This window comes from Pelophylax lessonae (assembly GCF_965119305.1).
Source record: "Pelophylax lessonae genome assembly, chromosome: 2".
Taxonomy (NCBI): domain Eukaryota; kingdom Metazoa; phylum Chordata; class Amphibia; order Anura; family Ranidae; genus Pelophylax; species Pelophylax lessonae.
In genome coordinates, this window is record NC_138769.1 from 266,214,476 (window position 1) to 266,240,158 (window position 25,683).

Genomic DNA, 25,683 nt, shown 5'->3' on the forward strand with positions numbered 1-25,683 from the left:
ATGTGGGTCGGTGGTTCCGTTACAATTACATTTATAGAATTTTTTTATGCACTTATAATTTTGTGGGTGGAACACATACATATATTGTGTTTTTGAATTGCACTTATTAGTTGGTACTAGTGCTGTTCTTTAGCACATTCAAATATATAAATAGCAGGATTTTATCCAGGCCATAGCCAGTTGCCTCTTGGGGGATCAGAATTGTCTTTTTTTTCACTCGCTAGAGCAAATAAGATCATGCTTTAGATTTTTTTTTTTGTCCTTCTTTAGATCAACTGTGGGTATAAGATCGTGGGAGGATTTCTATACCTTTATCTTTTGGTTAAAAGATAGACTTGTGTCTTTTTATATCTAACTCTGTAACTATGTAATACAATGTTGTTTGTGTCACTTCCACATTAAAAATATGAAAGAAAAAAAGAGTTGAAATTGAAAAAAAAAATGAATTTATTTCTTTTGTTTTACAGTGATTAAAAAAGACAGGAAACGAGGAACGGACAACAGACAGATATAAACTGATTAGTGGTGCTCATGCAGTTCTCTGCTTGCTCCAAACAAACATAAAAAGGATTCAATGATACCTTTTTTTGTGAAAAAACATTGATTATTCATTTTTCAACGAGGGGGACACTACTGTCTTGGAGGACTTTGCAGCATCTCTAGCAAGAAGATTATTTATTACAAATTTCAACTCTGGCAAGTAAACCCGCTCAGCGGAAGAAAGTCGTTTTATTTGTTTAGTACCAAGAATCTATATGGGCAAACCAACATTCCATTGGTATAAACGTGATTAATGTATAATGATTAGATATAAATATATTAATGTTTCTCTGAGTGGTATTTAAACATGGATTTAAGTTACTATTTACAAGTCTTACTCAAACATAAAAAATGAAGGAATAGTTAGTGCAAAAGGAGAGACAAGGCCGAGTGTTATATAAGTATAGTTGGGACATCTTTGTACCACTATTACACAAGATGTGGGTGAAGGCACCCTTTTAATTTTGGGTGACTGTTAAGGCCCAATTTGGCAAAGCTTCAGAACACAGCTTAAGATATACTAAGGCAGTGCCAGCTCCCCTTAATTTGAACACACTCTGATATGGTACAGTATAGGCAGTGGAAGTTCCAGCCTTCTCCTTACACTCGATATGCATTAGTAGGACAGTATGTCTGTCACCACTATTTTGCTAGCATACTTGTCTGTAACAATATGGAAACACATACAATATTGTAAGGGTGCCACACCCACAGAGAAAAATAAGCTCTTATATGTATGCATATGCATAAGCATTCCCATTAGTGTATACAGTTTCACTTTGGATCTTTTGCAGTTCCCCTACCTTAGAACACAAATTGCTTATAACTTTCATTCAACATCTGATTTCTTATAATCACAAGCATTTACAAATACGGGCACTGCCAAGTCTTCTTCTTTACACACCCTTAATCGGTGCTGGTCCCATCTCCACGATTCTAATGAAAATGTTCTTCAAAATTAAAAGTAGATGAAAATTTGGGTGATCCAAACAGAAGACAAGACAGGAACAGATATGTTCTGCATAGATTGTTAGTGCCACAGACAGTAAAGGTTTATGTATGTCATATTGTTTTTTCACGTTCTTTGTACCTCTACTGTGTTGCTCCTTATATCCTTCTTGCAGAAAAGAGGTTAATGGCAGGAGTTGGCTCTTACACACTGAGATAGTGGGATATGTAAAGATAGCAGCTACAATCAAAGGTCCATGTGACTGGGATTTGTTCAATGGTAGTACCGTGTTCCCCATAAGCAGTAAAAAGAGTAAATTACACTGTCTGTGGGGAATTATAATGAAGCAACACAAATCCAGAGTGTCTTATTGCCCTATCTGTTATACATGTCATATTACAGAATACTCTGGAGCAGAGCATATAACTCATATTAAAATTGGAGGTAGGGAAAAAATTAATCGTTACCACATATTTGTTATATAGGGATTAAGTAAATAGCTGACCATCAATTATACTGCTGCAATGTCACATTATAAAGTAGGAAATGTTCAACTCAGTCTGGGAAAAGTTTGACTTTTGGAACAAATACTGTGAACTTTAGGAGAAGTTAGACAGCCCCTTTCTGAAGAAATTCCTATATATTTTGAATATCAGACAGTCATCCACCTGAGGAACTCAATGGAACTACAATTAACAGATTGCAAGGCAAGGCTCAAGGATGTCCCAGCAGGTAATAATACTGTGTAGGGCTTGTACAGGAACTGCAGCAGCTGTAGGAGGGGATTGCGCTCTACACTTCCATGGCTCCTAGTTGCATTTTGGATGGTAGTTGTCCTTTGAATGTTAGCATAATCAACACTCATGTGCAGGCTTACAATCTGAATTTTGCACGGTGAAGATGGAACCTGTGCTCCAAGGAGAGGCAAAGACATGGAGGTGGTAGTAGAGGAATAGGGAAGGTAAGAACCAGTGTCCTATGCCAAAGAATAAATGGCATTAACTGGTGAAGTGGCTTCTGAACTTTCATTTCCTTCTGTTTCATCTTTGTCCTTTTTAACTGTATACTGCCCTATAAATGATCCATCTTCATTAAACTGTCCTTCTCCTCCTTCACCATAATCAACAAGGCTGTCATCACTTTCCTGCTGCTTTATGGTTCCATCTATTGAAGTCTGGCTGCCCTGCAGTGGCTTGTTGTCTTCGTCACTTATTAAAAAAAAAAAAAAAAGAAAAATATATTACTTAAACAGTTCTATTTATTAGAGAGGTGAAACAACGTGCAGAAAACCATATCATACCCAGATTTTAATTTACACCTGTTTAGAATGCTTAGGGCAATTACAATTATTGCAGCTTGATTGCTAGGAATTAGTACATACTTAAATAAATTAAAGTATATCTAAAACCATTTTATTGGTAGAGTGGAGAAATATTGAAACCCTTCTAATATTTCTTCTGCAGTCTGCGTCCTTACTGACTAGACAACCCCTCTGTAGTTGTCTTGATGGCCATTGTCACTGGGACAGAAACGAATACGAAATCAAAAATATTACAGTTTTAACTTAAACGAGAAGTTATGGGATATCTTCCAATCATTACACTTATAGCAAAAAGAGAATTTCCCCTTACTTTGACAAGATTTCTGCTCAACCCCCCTATTGTGCCTTCATAACAGGAAGTGAAGCGCCATTTCCTTAATAGGACACAAAACGCAAAAAAAAAAAAAAACAGACAGGACTTTTAACTCTATCCCACTTTATCCAACACCTAAAAATGTGGTTTTAAATATACATTAATAATTATCTACTGCTGCAGAAAGGAAAATAAAGCAAGAAAAAGTTAAACCAGCTTGGCTCATATTATGTTATTGTTAAACATTTCTTAAAGTGGTATTAAACACAAAAACAACAATGTAATATATTGCAGCTTATTAATCATTGGATGTGGTGGCTGCATTCCCATCTGTGTTCACCTAGTGAACCGTCCAGTAACACACCTCCTGTATTAGAGTGTCTACATTCCGTATGAAGGAGCAACAGAGACATTATCGGACAGTAACACCATCAGTCTGGGGGTAGGGGAGTGTTAGATGTACTAGCAGATTTAGATACACTAACAAATCAAAGGCAAACTCCAACACACACTTTATAAGACATTACAGCAGCTGTTTTGTTTCTTTTAGGACAGGGATTCCCAAACCACGGCCCTGCAGTTGTTCAGAAACTACAATTCCCATCATGCCTAGTCATGTATGTGAATGTCAGAGTTTTACAATGCCTCATGGGATGTGTAGTTCCGCAACAGCTGCAGGGCTGTAGTTTGGGAATCCTTGTTTTAGGATAAAGGTTTACATAAATAAATAAAATCTTAATATTGTAAGTACCCTTGTCAGTGATAAATGGTTTGATCAACCCTCTAACTGCTAAACTGCAGGCTTACTGGTTGGATTACCAGGTCAAAATAAAAGAAAGCCTAAAGAAGAAAACTAATGCAGCCATCACATCTAAGAAGCTGCAATATAATACATGATTGCTTTTGGGTTTAATACTACTTTAGGAAAGCGAGAAAGGATGTTACATAGCATATGCATATAGTTAGTGAGATATGTAGGTCGTTGGCTACAGAACTATGAAGATTATGAGTGAGGTGTATCACGTCTCTACTGCAATAATTTCCTTTACCTGTAACATGTTAGGATGAATTTTTATTTATTTGTTCTATTATTCGGTGGAATTAAAAACTTTTATTACACTACTGAGTTAAAAGGATTCATAAAGCCTATGTAAACATCTCATGCTTCAGAAATAAATGTTGTTGGTTGTGCCTCATCCTTTTATATATAAGTATTAGACCCCATTCACACTGGGCCGACCTGTCAGGCGACCTGGTCGCCTGACAGGTCGCCGTAGGTCGCCTCCCATAGGGAAGCTGCGGACCCGTTCTAATAGGAGCGACACAAGTCACTCCGACTTAGAAAAAGGGTCCGGAGCTTCTTTGGGGTGACCTGGAGCGACCTGCATTGATTTCAATGTTATGAAGTCCGTGCCGGCCGCTCCGAGGTCGCGGTGCGAGCTGCGCGCCGCGACCTGTGAGGTCGCCCCGGCAAGTCGGATCGCCCCAGTGTGAACGGGGTCTTAGACAAGTATGTTTGTAAACCATTTTCTTTAGGGCCTAGGCACAAAATGTGTTTTAGAATCCCAGCGGGGTTGCAGTTTTTACAGAATGCACATTAAAATCTATATTTATAATAACTATGAATAAACATTGCAGTAAGTAACCTATTTAAAAATGCTTCTGAAAAATATAAATGCTGACAGTTATATGTTTCTAAAAAAAGGTCAAAGCTGACAAAGCAAAAGCATGCGTACGTCATGACCACATATGAAAAGGGCATTCAATCCATACATGTGAGGTATCGCCACAAACGTTAAAGTGAGAACAACAATTATAGCCAAAGACCTCCTCTGTAACTCTAAACTGGTAACCTGTAAAAAAATTTAAAGCGTTGCTTAAAGAGATTTTTAAGTACCGAAGTTTGGCGTCATTCCATGAGTGTGCGCAATTTTAAAGCGTGACACATTAGGTATCTATTTACTCAGCGTAACATCATATTTCACATTATACAAAAAAAATTGGGCTAACTGTAGTGTTTTATTTTTTTAAAATTTATAAAACAATTTTTTTTTTTAAATAAAAAACGCATTTGCAACTTTTTATGTCACACGGTATTTGTGCAGAAAATTTTCAATGACCACCATTTTATTCCCTAGGGTCTCTGCTAAAAAATATATATATATATATATAATGTTTGGGGGTTCTGAGTAATTTTCTACTTGTAGGAGCGGAAGTGCCAGAAATGGCCCGGCATGGAAGCAGTTAAGTGAATTTATTACAAATAGTAGTAAAACGTAGGGACCTGAGTTCCTCCAATCCTTTTTTATATGAGCAGCATAAATACTAATGTATAATCCTTATCACAGATTTGTATAAAAAAAAAAAAAATTGCTGAAACAGCATTGTTGGATGTGACTTATCTGTCTGACAACAGATCATTTACTGCACTGAGATGCTTAAATAGAATGCCTGGGGTGCTTCACAGCAGCTTCTTCACTATCAAGTCCTAACTTTAATAAATTGGATAGAAATCATGTGAGATTCCACAGTACAAATGGGGAAGGGAAGTGTTAACTTAAGGTGTCATAAAATAAAGTCTCCCTTTGCTTTATAGCATGATTAAATTACAGCGGTACATAATGTGGCTTACTTAATGTATGATAACAAGCTTATTAAACATCTCAAGGAAAGGCAGGATCTTGCATAAAATTTTATATTGACACAAAGAAAATGTATCAATTATACAAATGAATATGGTGTTCAGTTTATGAACTATAACTTGTTTATCAAGTTTTATCAAGAAAATGAAATTTGGTACTGTGCAAAGATTAAAGTATAACTAAATGTAAAACTTTTATTTTAGTTTTGGATGGAGTGGAGAGGGATTAGAACACGCACCTGTCAGATTTTTATTGCTGTTAAGGAGATTCTCTATGTGTCCTGTTTACTATTATCATTAAAATTGAAAGTAAAAGAAAAACCCAAAGTTTGGGTCATCCCTAGAAAAGTAATAGAGGGGAAATCTACCAATAGGGAACTAGTTCTGGTGACAAGAGGCAGCTCTTCAATTAGGCAAATTAGGTGGTCGCCTAAGGCGTGACGCTCACAAGGGCCTCACAGCCACCTAATTTGCCTAACATATTATCCCAGGATTTTTACTGTGAATTCTATCCATTCAGTCCAGGCCCTTAGGTCTGGTATGGATTTTGAGGGGAATTCCATGTCATAATTGAAAAAAAAAAAAAAAATGGCGTGGGGTTTCTCCCAAAGCAACCCCCCATGATGAGGGCATGTTGTCTGGTATGGTTCAGGAGGGGGGGGGGCACTCGCTTGTCTCCCCCTTTTCTTGGCCTGCCAGGCTGCATGCTTGGATAAGGGTCTGGTATGGATTTAGGGTGAAACCCCACACTATATTTTTTTCATTTTGGAGTGGAGTTCCCTTTAAAAATCTATACAAGAGCCAAAAGGCCTGGTATGGATTGGGGGGAGAAAACCACGCTGTTTTTTTTTTTTCTTTGTTTTTCATTGCCAGCAATTATTTTAATTACATTCAGCTGTCAGCAGGGAACCCGATTCATCAGTGGTTAAGGACCCGGTAGCCGGCTTTCCGGCCCACTTCTTAACAACCAGCTATTGTTAAAGATTTGCTCTGAAAATTTGCATCTGAACTGTATGTGGAAATCACAGCTGAACTGCTGCTTTGGAAATTCACAGTGACAATGGATGAGGAATTTGCACTGTACCTGTGTGAACCTAGTCTAAGACTCCTGGAGATAGGACCACCAGCCAATGAGGAGTGATGTTGCGTCTGCGCGCGTCACCCCTCCTATCCACCGCAAAAAGGTCTCAAGCTTGGAAGGCCTACTGAGGATCTCAATTTTGTAAGGCCTGCTGCGTAGCTAAAGGGTGGATGGACAGATGGATAGTAGGTGTAGTTCATAGGATTTAGGGTGCCTAAAATATGTAATTTATACAGTTAATTGTTGTCGCTTTAATTATTTTACCCATTATGGACATGAGTGGGGCCTCAGATTTAACCACTTTACCGCTGAGTACCGTAGTACTACTGCGGCAAAGTGGCTCTTGTAGGTCTGACGACGTAGACCTACGTCGCCAGACTCCTCCCCCTGTAGGCGGCGCTCGCGCGCCACCGGAGGCGCGCTCCCGCTGTTTTCATTCACAGCGGGAGTCGGGCCAGGGGAGGAGCAGCGGCGATCGCCGCTGCTCTGCCCCGATCGTCGGGGAATCCAGTTTGGAGATCCGCCCGCCTGTGTAAACAGAGCGGGCGGATCTCCTAAGTGACAGGGAGTGACAGATCGGAGTGTTCAGCATAGCTGGACATCCGATCTGTCCCTGTCTCACACAGTCACCTCCCCCCCCACACGTCAGTAAGCACCAGGCATACATTAACCCCTCCCTCTCCAATAAAATTAACCCCTTCCCTGCCAGTGTCATTTTTACAGTAACAGTGCATATATATAGCACTGATTACTGCAGTAATGTCACTGGTACCCCCAAAAGTGTCAAAAATGTCAGTCAAGGGTCCGATCTGTCCGCCGCAATGTCGCAGTCCCGCAAAAAAAATCGCAGATCGCCGCCATTACTCGTTAAAAAAAAACACCAAAAATGACATAAATCTTTCCCTTAGTTAGTAAACGCAATAACTCTTGCGCAAACCAATCAAAATACGCTTATTGCGATTTTTTTTACCAAACATATGTAGCAGAAAACAAATTGGCCAAAAATTTAAAAAAAAATTAGTTTTTACATCTTTTTTGGGGGGAATTTCATATAAAAAAATTTTTAAAAATATTGTTATTTTTTCAAAATAAACGCTATTTTTTTGTTTATAGCGCAAAAAGTAAAAATCGCACAGGTGATCAAATACCACCAAAAGAAAGCTCTGTTTGTGGGAAAAAAAGGACGTAAATTTCGTTTGGGTACGGCGTCGCACGACCGCGCAATTGTCAGTTAAATTCGCACAGCGCCGAATCGCAAAAAGTGGCCCAGACGTAAGACAGCAAAATGCTCTAGTGGTAAAGTGGTTAAGTTTTGCCTAAAGCCTCACAAAGTCTAGAGCTATCTCTGCTATTGTTCCTTTAGGAATTCCCCTAATTTCCTGTTTGGCTATGGGGCAGGAAGTGAAGGGATCTCCGCAATGGGCCACAGACGGTGAAAAAAAATCTGACAGGGGTTATAACCCTACCGTGCTCCATCCAAAGTTAAAAGAAAAGTTTTGCCTATAGTTCTACTTTAAATATATAGATGCAAAGAGGAAAAAAAATGACAGCATGATACCTTTAGTGACTAAATAAAAAATCTTAAATACAAGCTGTTGGAGCAACACTCTTCTTTGTCAGGTATACTCACCTAGTGAAGAATATGAGGACTCTGAACAGTATTTTAATTTTTTTATTAATGTTAGCTTCTGGAAGCACATAAACTGATCAACCATAACATTATGACCACCCACCATAACCCGTCAAGGCATGGACTCCACTAAACCTCTGAAGGTATGCTGTGGTATCTGGCAAAAAGCCATCAGTAGCAGAACTTTAAGTCCTATAAGTTGTACAGTGGGGCCTACATGGATTCAACATCATTTTCCAGCACATCCCACAAACATCCAAATGGATTGAGATCTGGAACTTACTGTGTTCCTCAAACCATTCTTAGCCACTTAAGCCCCAGAGGATTTGGCTGCTCAAAGACCAGGGCCTATTTTGCGATTCGGCACTGCAAGATTTTAACGGACAATTGCGCGGTCCTGCAAACCTGTACCCAAATGAAATTGACATCCTTATTTTCCTACAAACAGAGCTTTCTTTTGGTGGTATTTGATCACCTGTGCTATTTTTACTTTTTGCGCTATAAACAAAAAAAGACAATTTTGAAAAAATAACAATATTTTTCACATTTTTTTATATGAAATTCCCCCCCAAAAATTTAAAAATCAAAATTTTTTACCATTTTAGGCCAATTTGTTTTCTGCTACATATTTTTGGTAAAAAAAGATCACAATTTTGATTGGTTTGCGCAAAAGTTATTGCGTTTACTAACTACGGGAACGATTTATGTCATTTTTATTGTATTTTTTTAACTAGTAATGGCGGCGATCTGCGATTTTTTTTGCGGGACTGCGACATTGCGGCGGACAGATCGGACCCCTGACTGACATTTTTGACACTTTTGGGGGTACTAGTGACATTACTACAGTAATCAGTGCTATACATATGCACTGTTACTGTAAAAATGACACTGGCAGGGAAGGGGTTAACTTTATTGGTGATCAGTGGGTTAAATGTATCCCTAGGGGCGTGATTCTAACTGTGGGGAGGCATGGCTTGTGATGTAACCACAGAGACATACGATCCTACATAGCAGGATCGTATAGTCTCTGCAGTTACACAGGGGAGAATGACAGGCCGCTTTGTTTACATTAGCCATCTGCCTTTCTCCCTCTCCAGCGGGAAATCACGAGTGGCCGGCGGATATCGGAGCCACCGGTCACACACGCGGGGATGCCCGCGAACGAGCGGGGGCGGGAGCGCGCCTCCGGCGGCGCACGCTCGCCCCTACAGGCTCCTGGGTGAGCGACGTAGCCCTACTCCGGTTTGCCCAGGAGTGGCTGGCCGCCGCAGTAAATAGTCGTGCGGCTGTCGGCAAGTGGTTAAATTCATCAGACCAGGCTATATTTCTCCATTGCTCCATGGTCCAGTTCTCATGCTGACATGTCCATTGTAGGTGCCTTTGCCTGTGAACACAGGTCCACAGACAAAAGCACCTCACGGGACACACTGACTGGTCTACGGCTACACAGCCACGTACACAACAAACTGCAATGTGTTGCCTATTCTGACACCTTTCTATCAGAACCAGCATTAACTTTTCAGCAATTTGAGCTACAGTGGCAGATCGGTAGGCCTACACAGACCAGCCTTCGCTCACCACATGTTTCAATAAACCCTGGCCGCACATGGCCCTGCCCTGGTTTTCCTTACTTGGACCACTTTTGGTAGGCTCTGACCACTGCAGACCAGAAACATCTCACAAGAGCTGCAATTTTTGAGCTCCTCTGACCCAGTCATCTAGCCATTACAATTTGATCCTTGTCAAAGATGCTCAAATCCTTATGCTTGAGCGTAAGGGACAAAATGTTCACTTGCTGCCTTGTGCCTAATATATCCCATCCACTTTCAGGTGCCATAGTAACAAGATAATTAAAGCGGAGTTCCACCCAAAAGTGGAACTTCCGCTTTAGGGAGTCCTGACCCCCCGACATGCCACATTTGGCATGTCATTTTTTGGGGGGGGGAGCGGGTACCTAGTTTTGACAGGTACCCGCTCCCACTTCCGCTCGGAGCGCCGCGGCGCCCTGAGCGGAAGTTCTCCTCTCCCCCTCCCTCCCTGCAATCTTCTGGGACACGTCAGAGGTCCCAGAAGATTGCCGGCCAATCACGGCGCGCAGCGCGACTCGCGCATGCGCAGTGGGTACCCGGCTGTGAAGCCGCAAACTGTAACAGCCGGGTGCCCACAGCAGTGATGCCGGCGCCGAGGGAGAGGATCGAGGCTTCCGGTGGCCGCATCGCTGGACCGTTGGACAGGTGAGTAAATGGCTGGAACTCCGCTTTAATGTGATTCACTTTACCTGTCAGTGGTAAAAATGCTTTGGCTGATCGGTGTCCAGTAGGATTCAAGTTAGTTTGAAAAGGTTAATGTTGTTATTTCTTACCCTTCTTTATGTCACAAGCTACTGGAGTGACTAGGTTATTTTATAAACATTAGTATCAACAAGGAAAGGTTTACTTTAACAGACAAATAACTTTATCCTACCTTCCAAAAAACCTTAAATGGGAACAAATAGAAATATGATAATTATTTAGGAAAGGCGAATAAAGAGAATACAGAGACAAGAAAACCAATAAAAGGTAGGACACATATAAGAGATGGAGAAAGAGAAGCACACGTACTGATATAACATGGACACATCTATAGAGAAATCTGTTTCAATGAATCAAAGGAAACAATCCACTAGCTTATGAAAAAATGATGTTCAACTTGTATTACAGTTAAGAGATTGAACCTGGCTTGATAGTCAGATTTTGCTTAGTGCATTGTTTATCTTTACAATCCAAAGAGATGCACACATGACTTTATAGATTTTGCTCAAAAACAAAGCAGACTATTGGTTGTTTCATAGGCAGGTTGCTGGCACACATAACGCACAGAAGGTGACACGTAAGCAATGACGTGCCTCACCTGTGCTCTTTCCTGGAGAGCAGGAAGGAAACAAAGGCACACGTTATATGCACAGGCTGGTATGACAAAGCGGCAGAGAACTGTCCTTTGTGTGACACTGTGACTCTGTGTGTTGGCCACTGACCATGTCTGACTGATACTGACATATTTCTGAACCATTCTGTTTGCTGAAAACAAATATGTGACAATTATGAACTGTCTTGAATAAGTGCAATTTATTACACATATTATGTATCTATCATATAAGTGTACTTACAGATAAAGAAGCATACAATTATTATATTACATATTGATTTATTAGTGGTATTTATCTGTAAGGTATATACTGTACATGTCAGATTGTTTACAGGTAATAATACTACATTTTGAAACCTAACCTTACCTGTAATCAAATGATCCATCTTCATCCTTTTGATCTTCAGGACCCAAAGCCACTTCCTTTTTCTCTCGCACTAAAGTGTACAGCAGAAAGAAAGTTGACTTTATAAATATTTCCATGGGGCTCTATCACTGAATTTATGCACTAGCAGAAATGTGTCTATGTTCTAAAATAGGCATTGTTGGGGATACCAAGAACAAACAGTACTGCTTCATGAAGCAGTATGTGCAGGAGAGGAGTATTGGGCAGTATAGCAGCAGACAGTATGTGCAGAAGAGGAGTATTGGGTAGTATAGCAGCAGAGAGTATGTGCAGGAGAGGAGTATTGGGCAGTATAGCAGCAGACAGTATGTGCAGAAGAGAAGTATTGGGTAGTATAGCAGCAGAGAGTATGTGCAGGAGAGGAGTATTGGGCAGTATAGCAGCAGACAGTATGTGCAGAAGAGAAGTATTGGGTAGTATAGCAGCAGAGAGTATGTGCAGGAGAGGAGTATTGGGCAGTATAGCAGCAGACAGTATGTGCAGAAGAGAAGTATTGGGTAGTATAGCAGCAGACAGTATGTGCAGAAGAGGGTAACGGGCAGTATAGCAGCAGACAGTATGTGCAGGAGAGGAGTATTGGGCAGTATAGCAGCAGACAGTATGTGCAGGAGAGGAGTATTGGGCAGTATAGCAGAAGACAGTAAGTGCAGGAGAGGAGTATTGGGCAGTATAGCAGCAGACAGTATGTGCAGGAGAGGAGTATTGGGCAGTATAAGAGCAGACAGTATGTGCAGAAGAGGGTAATCGGCAGTATAGCAGCAGACAGTATGTACAGGAGAGGAGTGGCTAGTGTACAATGATGGGGAATATGTGGGGGAAAGGAAAGCCTACAGTATGACAGAGAGCAATATGTGCAAGAAATGGAGTGCCTGAGAATCAAGCATGAGACAAGATGCTCAAGACATGAGTGCCAGATCAAATGAGGGCAGACAGTATGCGCCGGATAAGAGTGAAAAGATTATGAAGGCAGAAAGTGTGTGCTGGGAAGGAGTTTGGATGGTAAGTAAGCAGAAGAGGAGAGAGAAGGGTATAAGGGCAGGCAGTATGCGTAGAAGTGCTTGAGGGTATGATAATGGGCAGGATGTGCAGTAATGGAGTGCTATAGGGTAATATGGCTGCCAATATGTGCAGGAGATGACTCTGGGGAGATATTTACAGGGCAGTATGTACAACAGAGAAGTATTGAGGATATAAGGGCATGCAGAATTTACAGAACAGAAGTGTGAGGGGTATAAGGATGGACAGTACCTAGAAGAGAGGAGTGGAGAGCAGGATAGAAGTGCAGAGTATATGAGGTGGCGCAGTATGTGCAGGTGGGGCATGTCAGAAGGTATAGGCTTGGGTAGCATGTCATCATGAGCAGGACAGAAGTGTGTAGAGCACGAGAACGTGCAGTATGTACAGCAAATGAGGCAAAACAATATGTACAGGACATAAGTGCAGACAGCATAATGGGGGCAATGTGAACCCTCAGCACAGCAGATAAGTGTACAGTGTGTATTGGTGTGCTGGGGGCATGCTAGTGGGCAATGTAAGACAGAAGTGCAAGCAATGACCTTGCATACATTTTGCATTTGTTGAAAAACGAGATATACTTTGGCCAATCTGATTTCTTTAAGCTATTTCTGGCAACTAGTAAAAGGGATGCCATGTAGATTGTCTTATGACATTGTGGTAAATTAGTGTTTCTAGAGTATGCTATATTTTATTTACATTTTCTGACATCTTACAGTGTACTCAATTTTTTTTTTTCCTAATAGATTTATTTATTTTTTTAAATTGTATTATTTTTTTACATCATATATAATATTGCGTTAAGATAAAATACTCAGGTCTCTATGAATATTTGCAACTGAGCTGTTAATCCTAATGGAAATCAATAAGTGGATATTAAAATACATATGCAGGATATACAATATATATGATGTAGATAGAATATGATACATTTTAGATAACATTTAAACTATTACTTTTGTTATTGCTAATGTAAACTCCCTCCAGAGGTGGTTCTGGCCAGTTCAGCAGATTCATTCCTATGTGAACATACTATAACTGGGTACTAATACTTATAGGTAAAGTTGATCCAGAGAATATCCGATTGCCTCTCGGGGGATCAGGAAGGAATTTTTTCCCTGCTGTAGCAAATTGGATCATGCCATGCTGGTGTTTTTCACCTTTCACTGGATCAACTGCGGATATAGGATTGTGTATATGGGATTGTATGTTTGTGTTTTCTTTTTTGTTTTTTTTATTGGTTGAGCTAGATGGACTTGCATCTTTTTTCAGCCTAACTATGTAACTATGTAATGTAGTGATATATAGACAACAAATATATTGAATACTTTAGAAATGTTGTCTGTGATCAACAGAATAATGATTGCATATAATTTAATAATATTAATGCTGCAAGTTCTAGTTTAGCTTGGCTTTGCTTTAGTATTTTTAATATATATATATATATACACACACATGATATCTCACAAAAGTGAGTACACCCCTACCATTTTTGTAAATATTTTATTATATATTTTCATGTGACAACACTAAAGAAATTACGCTTTGCTACAATGTAAAGTAGTGAGTGTACAGCTTGTATGACAGTGTACATTTGCTGTCCCCTCAAAATAACTTAACACACAGCCATTAATGTCTAAAGTGCTGGCAACAAAAGTGAGTACACCCCTCAATTAACATGTCCAAATTGGGCCCAAAGTGTCAATATTTTGTTTGGCCACCATTATTTTCCAGAACTGCCTTAACCCTCTTGGGCATGGAGTTCACCAGAGCTTCACAGGTTGCCACTGGAGTCCTCCTTCACTTCTCCATTACGACATCACGGAACTGGCAAAAGTTAGAGACCTTGCGTTCCTCAACCTTTCATTTGAGGATGCCCCACGGATGTTCAATGGGGTTTAGGTCTGGAGACATGCTTGGTCAGTCCATCACCTTTACCCTCAGCTTCTTTAGCAAGGCAATGGTCATCTTGGAGAAGTGTTTGGGATCGTTATCATGTTGGAATACTGCCCTGCAGCCTAGTCTCTGAAGGGAGGGGATCATGCTCTGCTTCAGTATGTCACAGTACATGTTGGCATTTATAGTTCCCTCAATTAACTTTAGCTCCCCAGTGCCAGCAGCACTCTGCAGCCCCAGACCATGATACTCCCACCACCATGCTTGACTGTAAGCAAGACACATTTGGCTTTGTAGTCCTCACCTGACTGCCACCACACACGCTTGACACCATCTGAACCAACTAAGTTTATCTTGGCCTCATCAGACCACAGAACATGGTTCCAGTAATTCATGTCCTTAGTCTGATTGTCTTTAGCAAACTGTTTGTGGGCTTTCTTGTGCATCATCTTTAGAAGAGGCTTCCTTCTTGGATGACAGCCATGCAGACCAGTTTGATACAGTGTGCGGTGTATGCTCTGAGCACTGACAGGCTGACCACCCACCCCTTCAACCTCTGCAGCAATGCTGTTAGCACTCATTAGTCTATTTCCCAAAGACAACCTCTAGATATGATGCTGAGCACGTGCTCTCAACTTCCTTGGTTGACCATAGCGAGGCCTGTTCTGAGCAGAACCTGACCGCTGTATGGTCTTGGCCACCGTGCTGCAGCTCATTTTCAGGGTCTTGGCAATCTTCTTATAACCAAGGCCATCTTTATGTAGAGCAACAATTCTTTTTTCAGATCCTCAGAGAGTTCTTTGCCATGAGGTGCCATGTTGAACTTCCAGTGACCAGTATGAGAGAGTGAGAGCGCTAACACCAAATTTAACACACCTGAGACCTTGTAACACTAACGAGTCACACAAAACCAGGGAGGGAAAATGGCTAATTGAGTCCAATTTGGACATTTTCACTTAGGGGTGTACTCACTTTTGTTGCCAATAGTTTAGACATTAATGGCTGTGTGTTGAGTTATTTTGAGGGGACAGCAAATTTACACTGTTATGTACACTCACTACTTTACATTGTAGCAAAGTGTAATTTCTTCAGTGTTGTCACATGAAAAGTTATACTAAAATATTTACAAAAATGTTAGGGGTGTACTCACTTTTTGTGAGATACTGTATATATATATATATATATATATATATATATATACTGTATAGACATATACAATGGGTAAAATAAGTATTAAACACTAAAATATGCATTCTATCAGGCTTTATATACTTTTTCTATTATTGCCCCCCATGTCTACTCCTAGATAAAAATCGAACTAATTTTACCACACATCTGTGATGCAGCCAAAAATGTTCTACTTACCTGGATATTTTCCTCCTCGACTCCTCTTAATGAAGCACACAATCAACAGGATAAGTACAAGCAGAGCCACAGCACACATGAGCCCAATGAACCAGCCTTGAGTGGCAATGTCTACTTGGTTTTTTGTATACGCTGCCAGAAGTAGAAAAAAAACATCAGTCATAAAGAAAAACTATACCTGGTGTAAACATGGCAAACAGCAATGTTTATGTACAACAAATAATACATAACCCACACAAGGAGGAAGAAAACAGTTTTAACAGTATTCAAAGAATGATGAAAGCTCGTATATCATCAGGACTGTAGAAGACAGAGCCCCATCCTTGTCCTTCAACTCAGACAGTAGTCTTTTTAGAGTCTCTTTACAGGATAGAAGGTGGGTATGTATGGGTCAATCACACAGTTTCTCTGGAGCTCATGTGAAGAGACCAAGTAACCAGGTTTTTTAGGGGGCTGTTGAGGATCGAAGAAAGGAACCTCTGTAGTTAGACAATCAAAACAGCAAAGGAGAAAAAACAGAACTTAGCCTAAAGTAATAGAACAAAAATGTGTGGACAAAATTTACTTGAGTATTTCTTTTACAAAGAGACATCTTGCAAGAAACTGAAGTATAAAACAACATAGTGCTTACATGTAAAACATGTATTAACAGCATATGATTTAAGGAAAATTTAGTTTACAAGTTAAATCACAAATACTCCTATGCTTAATTAAACGGGAGATCATATCCACACACATATTTTGCAGTTTGGTAAGGAAGATCCCTAATGGCACTTTTCCACTGCAAGCACCGGCTCGGCTCTACTCGGCCCTGCATGGCCCTGCTTGGCCCGGTTTGCTTTTCCACTGCTGGTACCGCATGGTACGGTTCGATACGGTACGGTATGGTTTGCTTTTCCACTAAAGTAGTACTAAAGTTAAGTGGGTGGGATAACAACGATTCTCTGACCAACCAGTGGCTAGTAGTGACTGCATGCAAAGGATTGTGGGATATGGTACCGGGTATGGTACCTCTTGGAACCACAATGCAGGTGGTACTGTTTTTGAGAGCCGTACCGTTCGGTTCCATGCAGTGGAAAAGCGCCGCCGTACCGAACCGTTCCTACACCGTACCATGCGGTACCAGCAGTGGAAAAGCACAAAAGCGAGCCGAACCGTTCGGTTCCATGCAGTGGAAAAGCGCCATAATATTTTTAACTGATCACTTAATAGTAGGTCAGATATTTTTCAATGAAAATGTGTCTTTCTGTTAACAAATGTTAAAGCTTAATCAAACAAGGAAGATATCTGAAGCGCCGGTCAAGAAGGTATTAGCATACACTAAAAAATAACAACTTACATTGAAAACTGATAAAAGCAGCTTGAAGTCTTAAATGCACCTCATCATTTTATGCTTCACTGATGAACAAGCTTGTTTAACAACATATTAAGCCATAGCAACCAATTTAAATGTATTTTCTTTAGTACAATTAAAAATAGTTTCTAATTACTTGCTATTACATACTGAACTATGCTCTGCTTTTTTTAAATGCCTTATTAGCCTGAATAAGCCCATAAAGGACATATAAAAAGCAAATGACCCTCCTAAAATTATTGACTAGGTAAAAGCTTCAAGCTCTACCTTCATTTGGTAAACTGGTTAAATTGTGCACGCAAAAAAAAATGTATATAGAAATATATATATATTTATTTTACAAAATATGAAATTAGTCCTAAAGTCACACACAGATTGGTGGATAGGTACAATAGTGCAGATAGACAGATTGGACAAACAGAGACAGAGAAACCTTACAGATAGTATGGTAATGTATTGTATGTATTCACAAAATATAAAAATATCTCAAAGTGTACCTTTCCCCTTTACACCTTTATCTTAAAAACTGTATTGCTTTTCAATTTGAATTTTGTTTTACAAATTATTTTTGTCATTACAATGATCAGAAAGATTGTACCTGTGTTGCCATTGAAGGAACACAAAGCCCTCACCTGAGCTGGTCTCGAACGTCACGTATGGGCTTGTGACTGAGTGGTGCTCCCGGGAATAAACCCGTACTCGGTAGGTCATCCCGGGGACCAGGTCAGACAGCTGAATTGAGGGGGGATGACCCTTAACGGGAACAGTTCTGTTCATGTTATTACCTGATAGGAAAGAGCTAAGGATGAATGTCGGCTGAGTTGACAGCAGAAGATGGAGAGGAAAGCCAGAGCAAAAATTTCATGCAATGTGCTGCAGACCCACATACGCACATAAAAAAAAAAACAAAAAAAAAAACTGTGCTATCAAACACTCTTGCTGCAAAAACTGCTAACCACAATGCTCAAATTGTAAAAATCTTACATGTAAACCTAAAGAAACATCCCTGATTTCGTTCCCAGACCTTGCCTTGTTTCTACAGGGGTACAAACACAATGCTTTTTTTTTGTATTCAGGGGAAGGGTTAGAAAACGTCAATTTATGATATTTCTCCTCATTTTATTTTTTTACCACTTGACCTCTGGAAGATTTTACCCCCTCCAGGCCATTTTTAGCTATACTGCACTGAGCTACTTTAACTGGTAATTGCGCGGTCATGCAACACCGTGAACAAATTAAATGTATATTTGCGTAAAAACTATAGCGTTATATATATATACGGTATGTACTGTATACTGGAATTTTTATTTTCTTTTTAAACTAGTAATGGCGGCGATCAGTGACTAGTGCGGCGGACAGTCTGACACCAGCTGATACTTTGTGGCCACAGACTAGCTGACACTGACATCTCCAGTGACACTAATAAAGTGATCAGTACTAAAAATATGCACTGTCACTTTACTAATGGCACTACATATTTTAAGGGGTTCAAACCTGGGGTAATAAAAGGGTTAACTGTGTGCCTAGCACGTGTAACTGTGTTAACTGTGTGCTGTTTTAGCTAAGGGATGTGGCAGTTTTTATTCCCTGCTTTGCAGGGAGACAAAAACCACCACATCCCCATTGAGATCTGTGTTGTTTCCTAACAATCCTGTATTCTGATCCAATGATTGGCGGGTCCCAGCCATGAATCATTGGCCGGGACCTACTGATCGGCATCTAAGGAAGCCAGTGAGAGCACAGCTGGGTGAGCACACTTCTATTGATGATGCCCTGGAAGGTGGGGCAAAACACGTCGATGTATTTCCGGGCACGCAGTAAGCATTGACGTCACTTCCTGTTATCCGTGGAATGCACACTAGTCGTGTCCCTATTCACTGTTTCAGGTCCGATTTCAGTCCGAATTTTTGGCTGAATTCCGACCTGAAATGGACCAGAAGACACACAGGACTCCTGTGCGATTGGCTCCGGAGATATGTGAACTGGCTCCATAGAAAGCCGGTCACAATCTCCTGACATGCGAATTGGATGCGGGGAAACCCTCATCCAATTCGCAATAGCGTGAACCCAGCCTTACGGTGACCTATAAAATGATTTCTTCTTTAAGCTAGCCAAATTTCACATTTAGATCAGGGCATCCCAGAAGCCAGGAACTTCTTCTATTTTGATATGGAAAGGGAGTTGCAATGCACTTTACATAAAGTAGAATTTCTAAAGTAGAAGACATAAACAACAGTATTTCCTTTACTCGTAAGCAAAAATATAATATAAATGAAAAGCCTTGTAGGGAACGGGAGCCTGTATTTTAGGCTGCATAAGTGTATTATGGCATTGGCAAAGCCATCAATCACCCTCCGGAGGTGGTTCTGGCCAGCTCACTAGATTACTTTAAAAAAAGCCCGGATTCTTTCCTAGGTGTACATAATATAAATGGGTACTAATATTTATAGGTAAAGTTGATCCAGGGAATATCCGATAGCCTCACGGGGGGTCAGGAAGGATTTTTCTCCCCCTGCTGTAGCAAATTGGATCATACTATGCTGGGGTTTTGCGCCACCCTCTGGATAAACTGCGGGTATAGGATTGTGTACATGGGATTGTATGGTTGTATTTTCATTACTGTTTTTTGTTTTTTATTGGTTGAGCCAGATGGGCTTTTGTCTTTTTTCAACCTGACTAACTATGTCACTATGTAATCTATGTTACATAAGCTTTATCATATGAATCTGATCCACTATATATCATATTTGTTATTCTTTTATAGATATAGAAGTGCACAATACACATATGCATAAACCAGGCATGTAGGCATATTGGCCATTTGTTTTTTACAATTCTTTGTATAGTGTTCCTAAACCTTCTACTACGTGCAACTGATGCCAAACAATCTGTCAAAGACAAGTGGAAAACCATTAAAACATCATTCTAGCAGACGACTGCATTGCTGTCTGTACACCACTTGGTAGAAACACATGTATAACTGTGCACAATACTTATCATTGGTTAATCTATGCTCATAACATCACAAGACACTTCCATTTTAAAAGTCTCTTCGCCACTAGTGCATCCATGTGGCTCTGTCTGTCAGTAGTGAACAATACGGATGCTGTTGACATGAAGCATTACAAATGAACACACACGCAAAGCAAATTCAGCGCAATGCATATCAGCCAAAAAACTCTTTGATATATGAGGTGACGAGACCTTTTTTAACTGTAAGAAAACATAATGAATGGGCAAAATGCCATGCCAAACACATTCATTTACCATAAGCAACTGGCCACCTTATATATACTGTATATATTCTATCTCAAACTCACAGTCATATATAGGAACTTCCAACCTAGAGAAAGGTGAAAACATCCTACTGTGCTTTTGTTGTGTTGTCGGTCTAGAATATTGTTATTTAAGACAGTTTTGCAAATTTGGAGCTGTGGTTTTTTTCGAATCATGGCAACACCAAAAAAATTTTATATTCTCTTGTAGGTTTGTATAATTTTTTTTACTCTCAAAAAACATATGATGAAAGTTCCTATAGATTTCTATGCAAAGACATAGCACTTAACCTGATCTTATAAGCTGATTAAATGCAAAATAGACACTCCAGGAGCAGGACGCTTAGGGTCAGATTTAAAAAATAGTGAATCTGACATTCACCAAACATTCATTGCTGGTGAATCTTCCTGCTTCCAAATTTCAGTGATTGATTTACCACCAGTAAATGTTTGTTGAAAGTCATATGAACTGCCTTATAAATGTGCCCATTAGAGCAAGCTAAATGAATTAAGTACCCAGGATTTCCAGGATTTATGTTGATATTACAAAGCAATTGCTGACCTGTTCTTCTGGAGATGTTAGTTGCCTGATAATTTGGCCTCAATACGCGTGTGTGTATGTGTGTGCCTCTAATACATATATAAGATACTCCTTTAATTGCAAGTGAGTGCAGGCATATAAAGAGTGTTAAGAGCCAGCTCCTGAAGTGCCTTTTTGTGCTTTGCTCAGTCATGGGTGCAGCAGTAGGTGATTGTATGTAGTAGCTAACAAAATCCATTATGGCTACACACAATACACATGCTGAAGTGATGCTTACTATCAATATACTCAACCATAAACTCAGAGCCAGGCCCTAAGTTATGCATCCAGGTGATGTTTGCCCAGTGGCTGTTGGGCAAAGCTGTGATGTTCCAAATAGGTTGTCCCGATGTCGCTAGGAAAGTGATTTAAAACAGGTTAGGACGAACAGCATTTTGATTAGGGCAACATCCTTGCAAACTGGGTGCCTAGTATTTCAAAGTATACCAACTTTATTTTGTTATTTAAAGAAAACAAATTCACTTAAAAAATGATTTTTCTCTGCAAGGGTCCAATCACACCACAGTAGACCTACTAGTGTGCACATTATGAGCACGTAATTGTGGGCATTTTACCTTGTGCTGACACGCAGTTTTAACACATATTGAAGTGTTTTTCTTTTCTTTTTATCTCTAATTGTTAATACTTAGTGCTGCAGCACATTGTGATGCATTCAGCATGTCGGATGGTTGCACCCGATTTCAGGGTGGAACATGTAACATGTTCCAGGTGCTGCAGTCGCCACCCACCAACCCCTCCCCCCCCCCCTGTGAAGTTCCCTGTACTAGTTGTGACTGTTTGAAAACAGTGCGGCTGTGCGGGGGCTTTGCTCACATGGCCGTGTCATTCATACACACAGCTCTGTGTATCCAAATGAACTACAAACCCCAAATCCTTAGCGGCTGTAGGTTTGTGGTTCTTAATGAACTACCACGGTGCTGTGGAGCACTGAGGAAGTTCATTAAGTCTTCCTGTCAGCGAGTATCAGCCTACCCGTACGGCATGGCATCACATTTCTTTACCTGCAAAAAAGATGTGCATTTATTATTTTTTGTAGAAAGGTGAACTTTTTCTTTAAACCACAGGGGTTGCTTGAGACTGCATTGGACAACTTAGCCCAACACAACCTAACACTGCTGGTGTGAATGGGCCCTAATTGCTGTTATATTGTACAATATAATTAATATTGCAAATATCTTATAATATACTGTACATCTTTGTCTTTTAATTAATACTTCTTTTTTTCTTTACTATTAACAGATATGCCTTGTTCAATGTATGCTTTGTAATGTGATAAATACAATATAGTGCTTTATGTACAAAAATACTGTGCTCTTGTATTCAAAGACAGTGATTATCGCTAGCAGCTATAGCAGCCGCTAGTGATAATTACAAGCAGATCTAGCGGGCTGATTGTACCAAAGTTGATCGATTGAACCGTGTTTGACTGGCCTAAGCTACTGTGGACCCACTTTTTAGGTTAAAAAGGAAGTAAACCCTCCTCTGACACTTTTACCTATAGGTAAGCCTATGATGAGGCTTACCTATAGGTACTGTAAATATCTCCTAAACATGCACCGCTTAGGAGATATTTACCTTACATGCAGCCAGTGACGTCAATGGCGCATGCGCTCTGAAGGAACGGCCGCTGGTGCCGTTTCTTCAGAGCCCCGTGCTGTGACTGTCGGCTCCCGCGCGCGTGCGCGGGAGTGACGTCACCGCGGCTCCGGCCAATCAGATGGCCGGATGCCGCGATCCCGGAAGATGGGCGACTGGACATGTCGCCTGTCATACAGGTAAGAGGGCGGCACGGCGGGGGCTCGTTCTAAGGTAAGTATTTCATAATGAGCTAGTATGCGATGCATACTAGCTCATTATGTGTTTCTCTTACAGGTTGCAAAAAAAAAAGTTGTATGGGTTTACAACCTCTTTAACCACTTAAGCCCCGGAGGATTTGGCTGCTAAAGGACCAGGGGTTTTTTTGCGATTTTTTACTGCGTGACTTTAACGGACAATTGCGCGGTCGTGCGACGCTGTACCTAAACGAATTTGACGTCCTTTTTTTCCCACAAACAGAGCTTTCTTTTGGTGGTATTTGATCACCTGTGCGATTTTTTGATCACGCGCTATAAACAAAAAAAGAGCGTAAATTTTGCAAAAATAACAATATTTTTCACATTTTTTTATATGAAATTCCCCAAAAAAAAAAGTAAAAATCAAAATTTTTTAACATTTTTCGGCCAATTTGTTTTATGCTACCTATGTTTGGTAAAAAAAATCGCAAAAAGCGTATTTTGATTGGTTTGCGCAAAAGTTATCGCGTTTACTAACAAAGAGAAAGATTTTTGTCATTTTTGGTGTTTTTTTTTTTAACGCGTAATGGCGGCGATCTGCGATTTTTTTTTCGGTACTGCGACATTGCGGCGGACAGATCGGACCCTTGACTGACATTTTTGACACTTTTGGGGTTACCAGTGACATTACTGCAGTAATCAGTGCTATACATATGCACTGTTACTGCAAAAATGACACTGGCAGGGAAGGGGTTAACTTTATTGGACAGGGAGGGGTTAAGTGTGTCCTAGGGGCGTGCTTTCTACTGTGTAGGGACATTCCTATTGGTGTAAAAGCAAAGATCAACCGTTCTACATAGTAGAACGGTCAGATCTTTACTTTTACACAGGGAGAACTGACAGGCAGCTTGTTTACACAAGCTGCTCTGTCTTTCTCCCTTCACAGGAGCGATCGCAGTGTGACTGGCGGACATCGAGTCCGCCGGTCACACGCACTGACTTGCCTGTGAACGAGCCGCGGCGGGCGCGCGCCTCGGCGGGCGCGCGCCTCGGCGGGCGCGCGCCCGCCCGCGATAGGCTCGCAAGTCAGTGACAGGCGAGTGACGTACCAATACGTCACTCTGCCTGGCCGGGGCTGACCGCCGCAGTATATAGTCGTGCGGCGGTCGGCAACCGGTTAAGAAGGTCATGAAGGCCTGGTGAGTGCACATTTTGAGTATGAAACCCATACTCTCTTGGTGCTCACACTCAGAGAAGGAGCTGTTTTGTAGTCCACTGCACATGGTTTGCTGGAAGCACATATTGAGATAATTTATTTAAATATAAAGGACACACTGGATGGACTTGATGGACTGAATTCACTTTATGGTTTTTCACTGGATAGTTATGACGTTAAAAAGGTTGATTATTTATCACATATGTTTTTTCACTTTGATTACAAGAGTACAGTATTTAAGTACATAAAGGGAGCACAACAATTTATTGTATTTATCACAAAATAACTTAGATAGGGGATATATTGTTAACAGTGCTAGCAGCGTCCAGGGCGTAGGAACACCACAGTAGTAGTATCAGCATAGTATCTTTGCTGTTTTCCACCATCCTTAGTAATGTAAATGAGAGGTATTTTCAGAAAGTAATCATTCCTATCGTTTAAAAAGGGCAGATGATCGCTGCTAATACTGTATTACTTATAGAGAATCTTAACAATAAACTGAAAGGTTTTTCTGTAAGAGTGTGTATAGACAAAACATGGAGAAGTAACAGTGCCAGACTTTTACATTGCAGTTTATTTAGAGAATTTACCTCCTCATCATTTTGTGTATGTCCTCATACAGGTCATATAAACAGAAATTGGTAAAAGCCAATAAAAAAATCTGTGTTCATGGATCTTCTATAGCACCAAGTAACTTCTGGAATTGTATTGATACTAATTCGGGTAATTTACTAAAGAAATCTGTTCACTTTGCAAAATGCATTTAGATGAGTGAATAAGGTGAAGTTGTGCAATCTCAATCATCTATTCAATCATAAATCATCTAACATTCTACAAAAAAGTGAGCTGCCATCTAGCCATTTAGATTGGGGGAGGCCAATGGGTGTGTTGTATCTGGATTTTGCAAAATAACTCAATACAGTTCCCCATAAACACTTTATCTACAAGCCGAGGTCTGTTGGCATGGACTATAAGGTTTGTTCTTGGATAGAAAATATGGTTACGGGGGCACGTCCAAAGGGTAGTGATAAATAATGTGTACTCAGGTCTGGATTGGTAAGTGGGGTACCCCAAAGCTTTGTCTTGGGACCAATTCTGTTTAATTTATTCTTAAATGATGAAGAGGATGGGATACATAGCTTAATCTCAGTTTTTTTCAGACAACACAAAAATAAGCAGGGCAATAACATCACATCAGGATATAGGAATTTTACAGAAAGACCTGACTAAAATAATGGAGTGGGGAACTACATGGTAAATTAGGTTTAATGTGGAGAAATAAAAGCACTTGGGGCAAAAAACACAAGCGCAAACTACTCACTAGGGGGAGAACCTCTGGAGGAATCAAGGATGGAGAAAGATCTGTGGGTCCTAGTAGAAGACAGACTGAGCAATAGCATGCATG

At 40.3% G+C, this 25,683-nt stretch overlaps 1 protein-coding gene across 14 annotated transcripts in view; it reads right to left on the reverse strand.

Moving 5' to 3' along the window:
• Positions 1-434: 434 nt before the first annotated feature.
• Positions 435-25,683, reverse strand: part of NFASC (neurofascin) — a 143,926-nt gene continuing 118,677 nt past the window's right edge. For 6 of the 14 annotated variants that reach the window (XM_082245189.1, XM_082245186.1, XM_082245188.1 and 3 more), the window contains 5 exons: positions 21,508-21,624; positions 18,047-18,199; positions 16,061-16,192; positions 11,747-11,816; positions 435-2,697 (listed from right to left, as the gene is read on the reverse strand). In XM_082245189.1, coding sequence (XP_082101315.1) covers positions 2,466-2,697; positions 11,747-11,816; positions 16,061-16,192; positions 18,047-18,199; positions 21,508-21,624 — 704 coding nt within the window. In that variant the 3' untranslated portion in view covers positions 435-2,465. The other 8 variants (XM_082245184.1, XM_082245185.1, XM_082245183.1 and 5 more) reach the window with 6 other exon arrangements.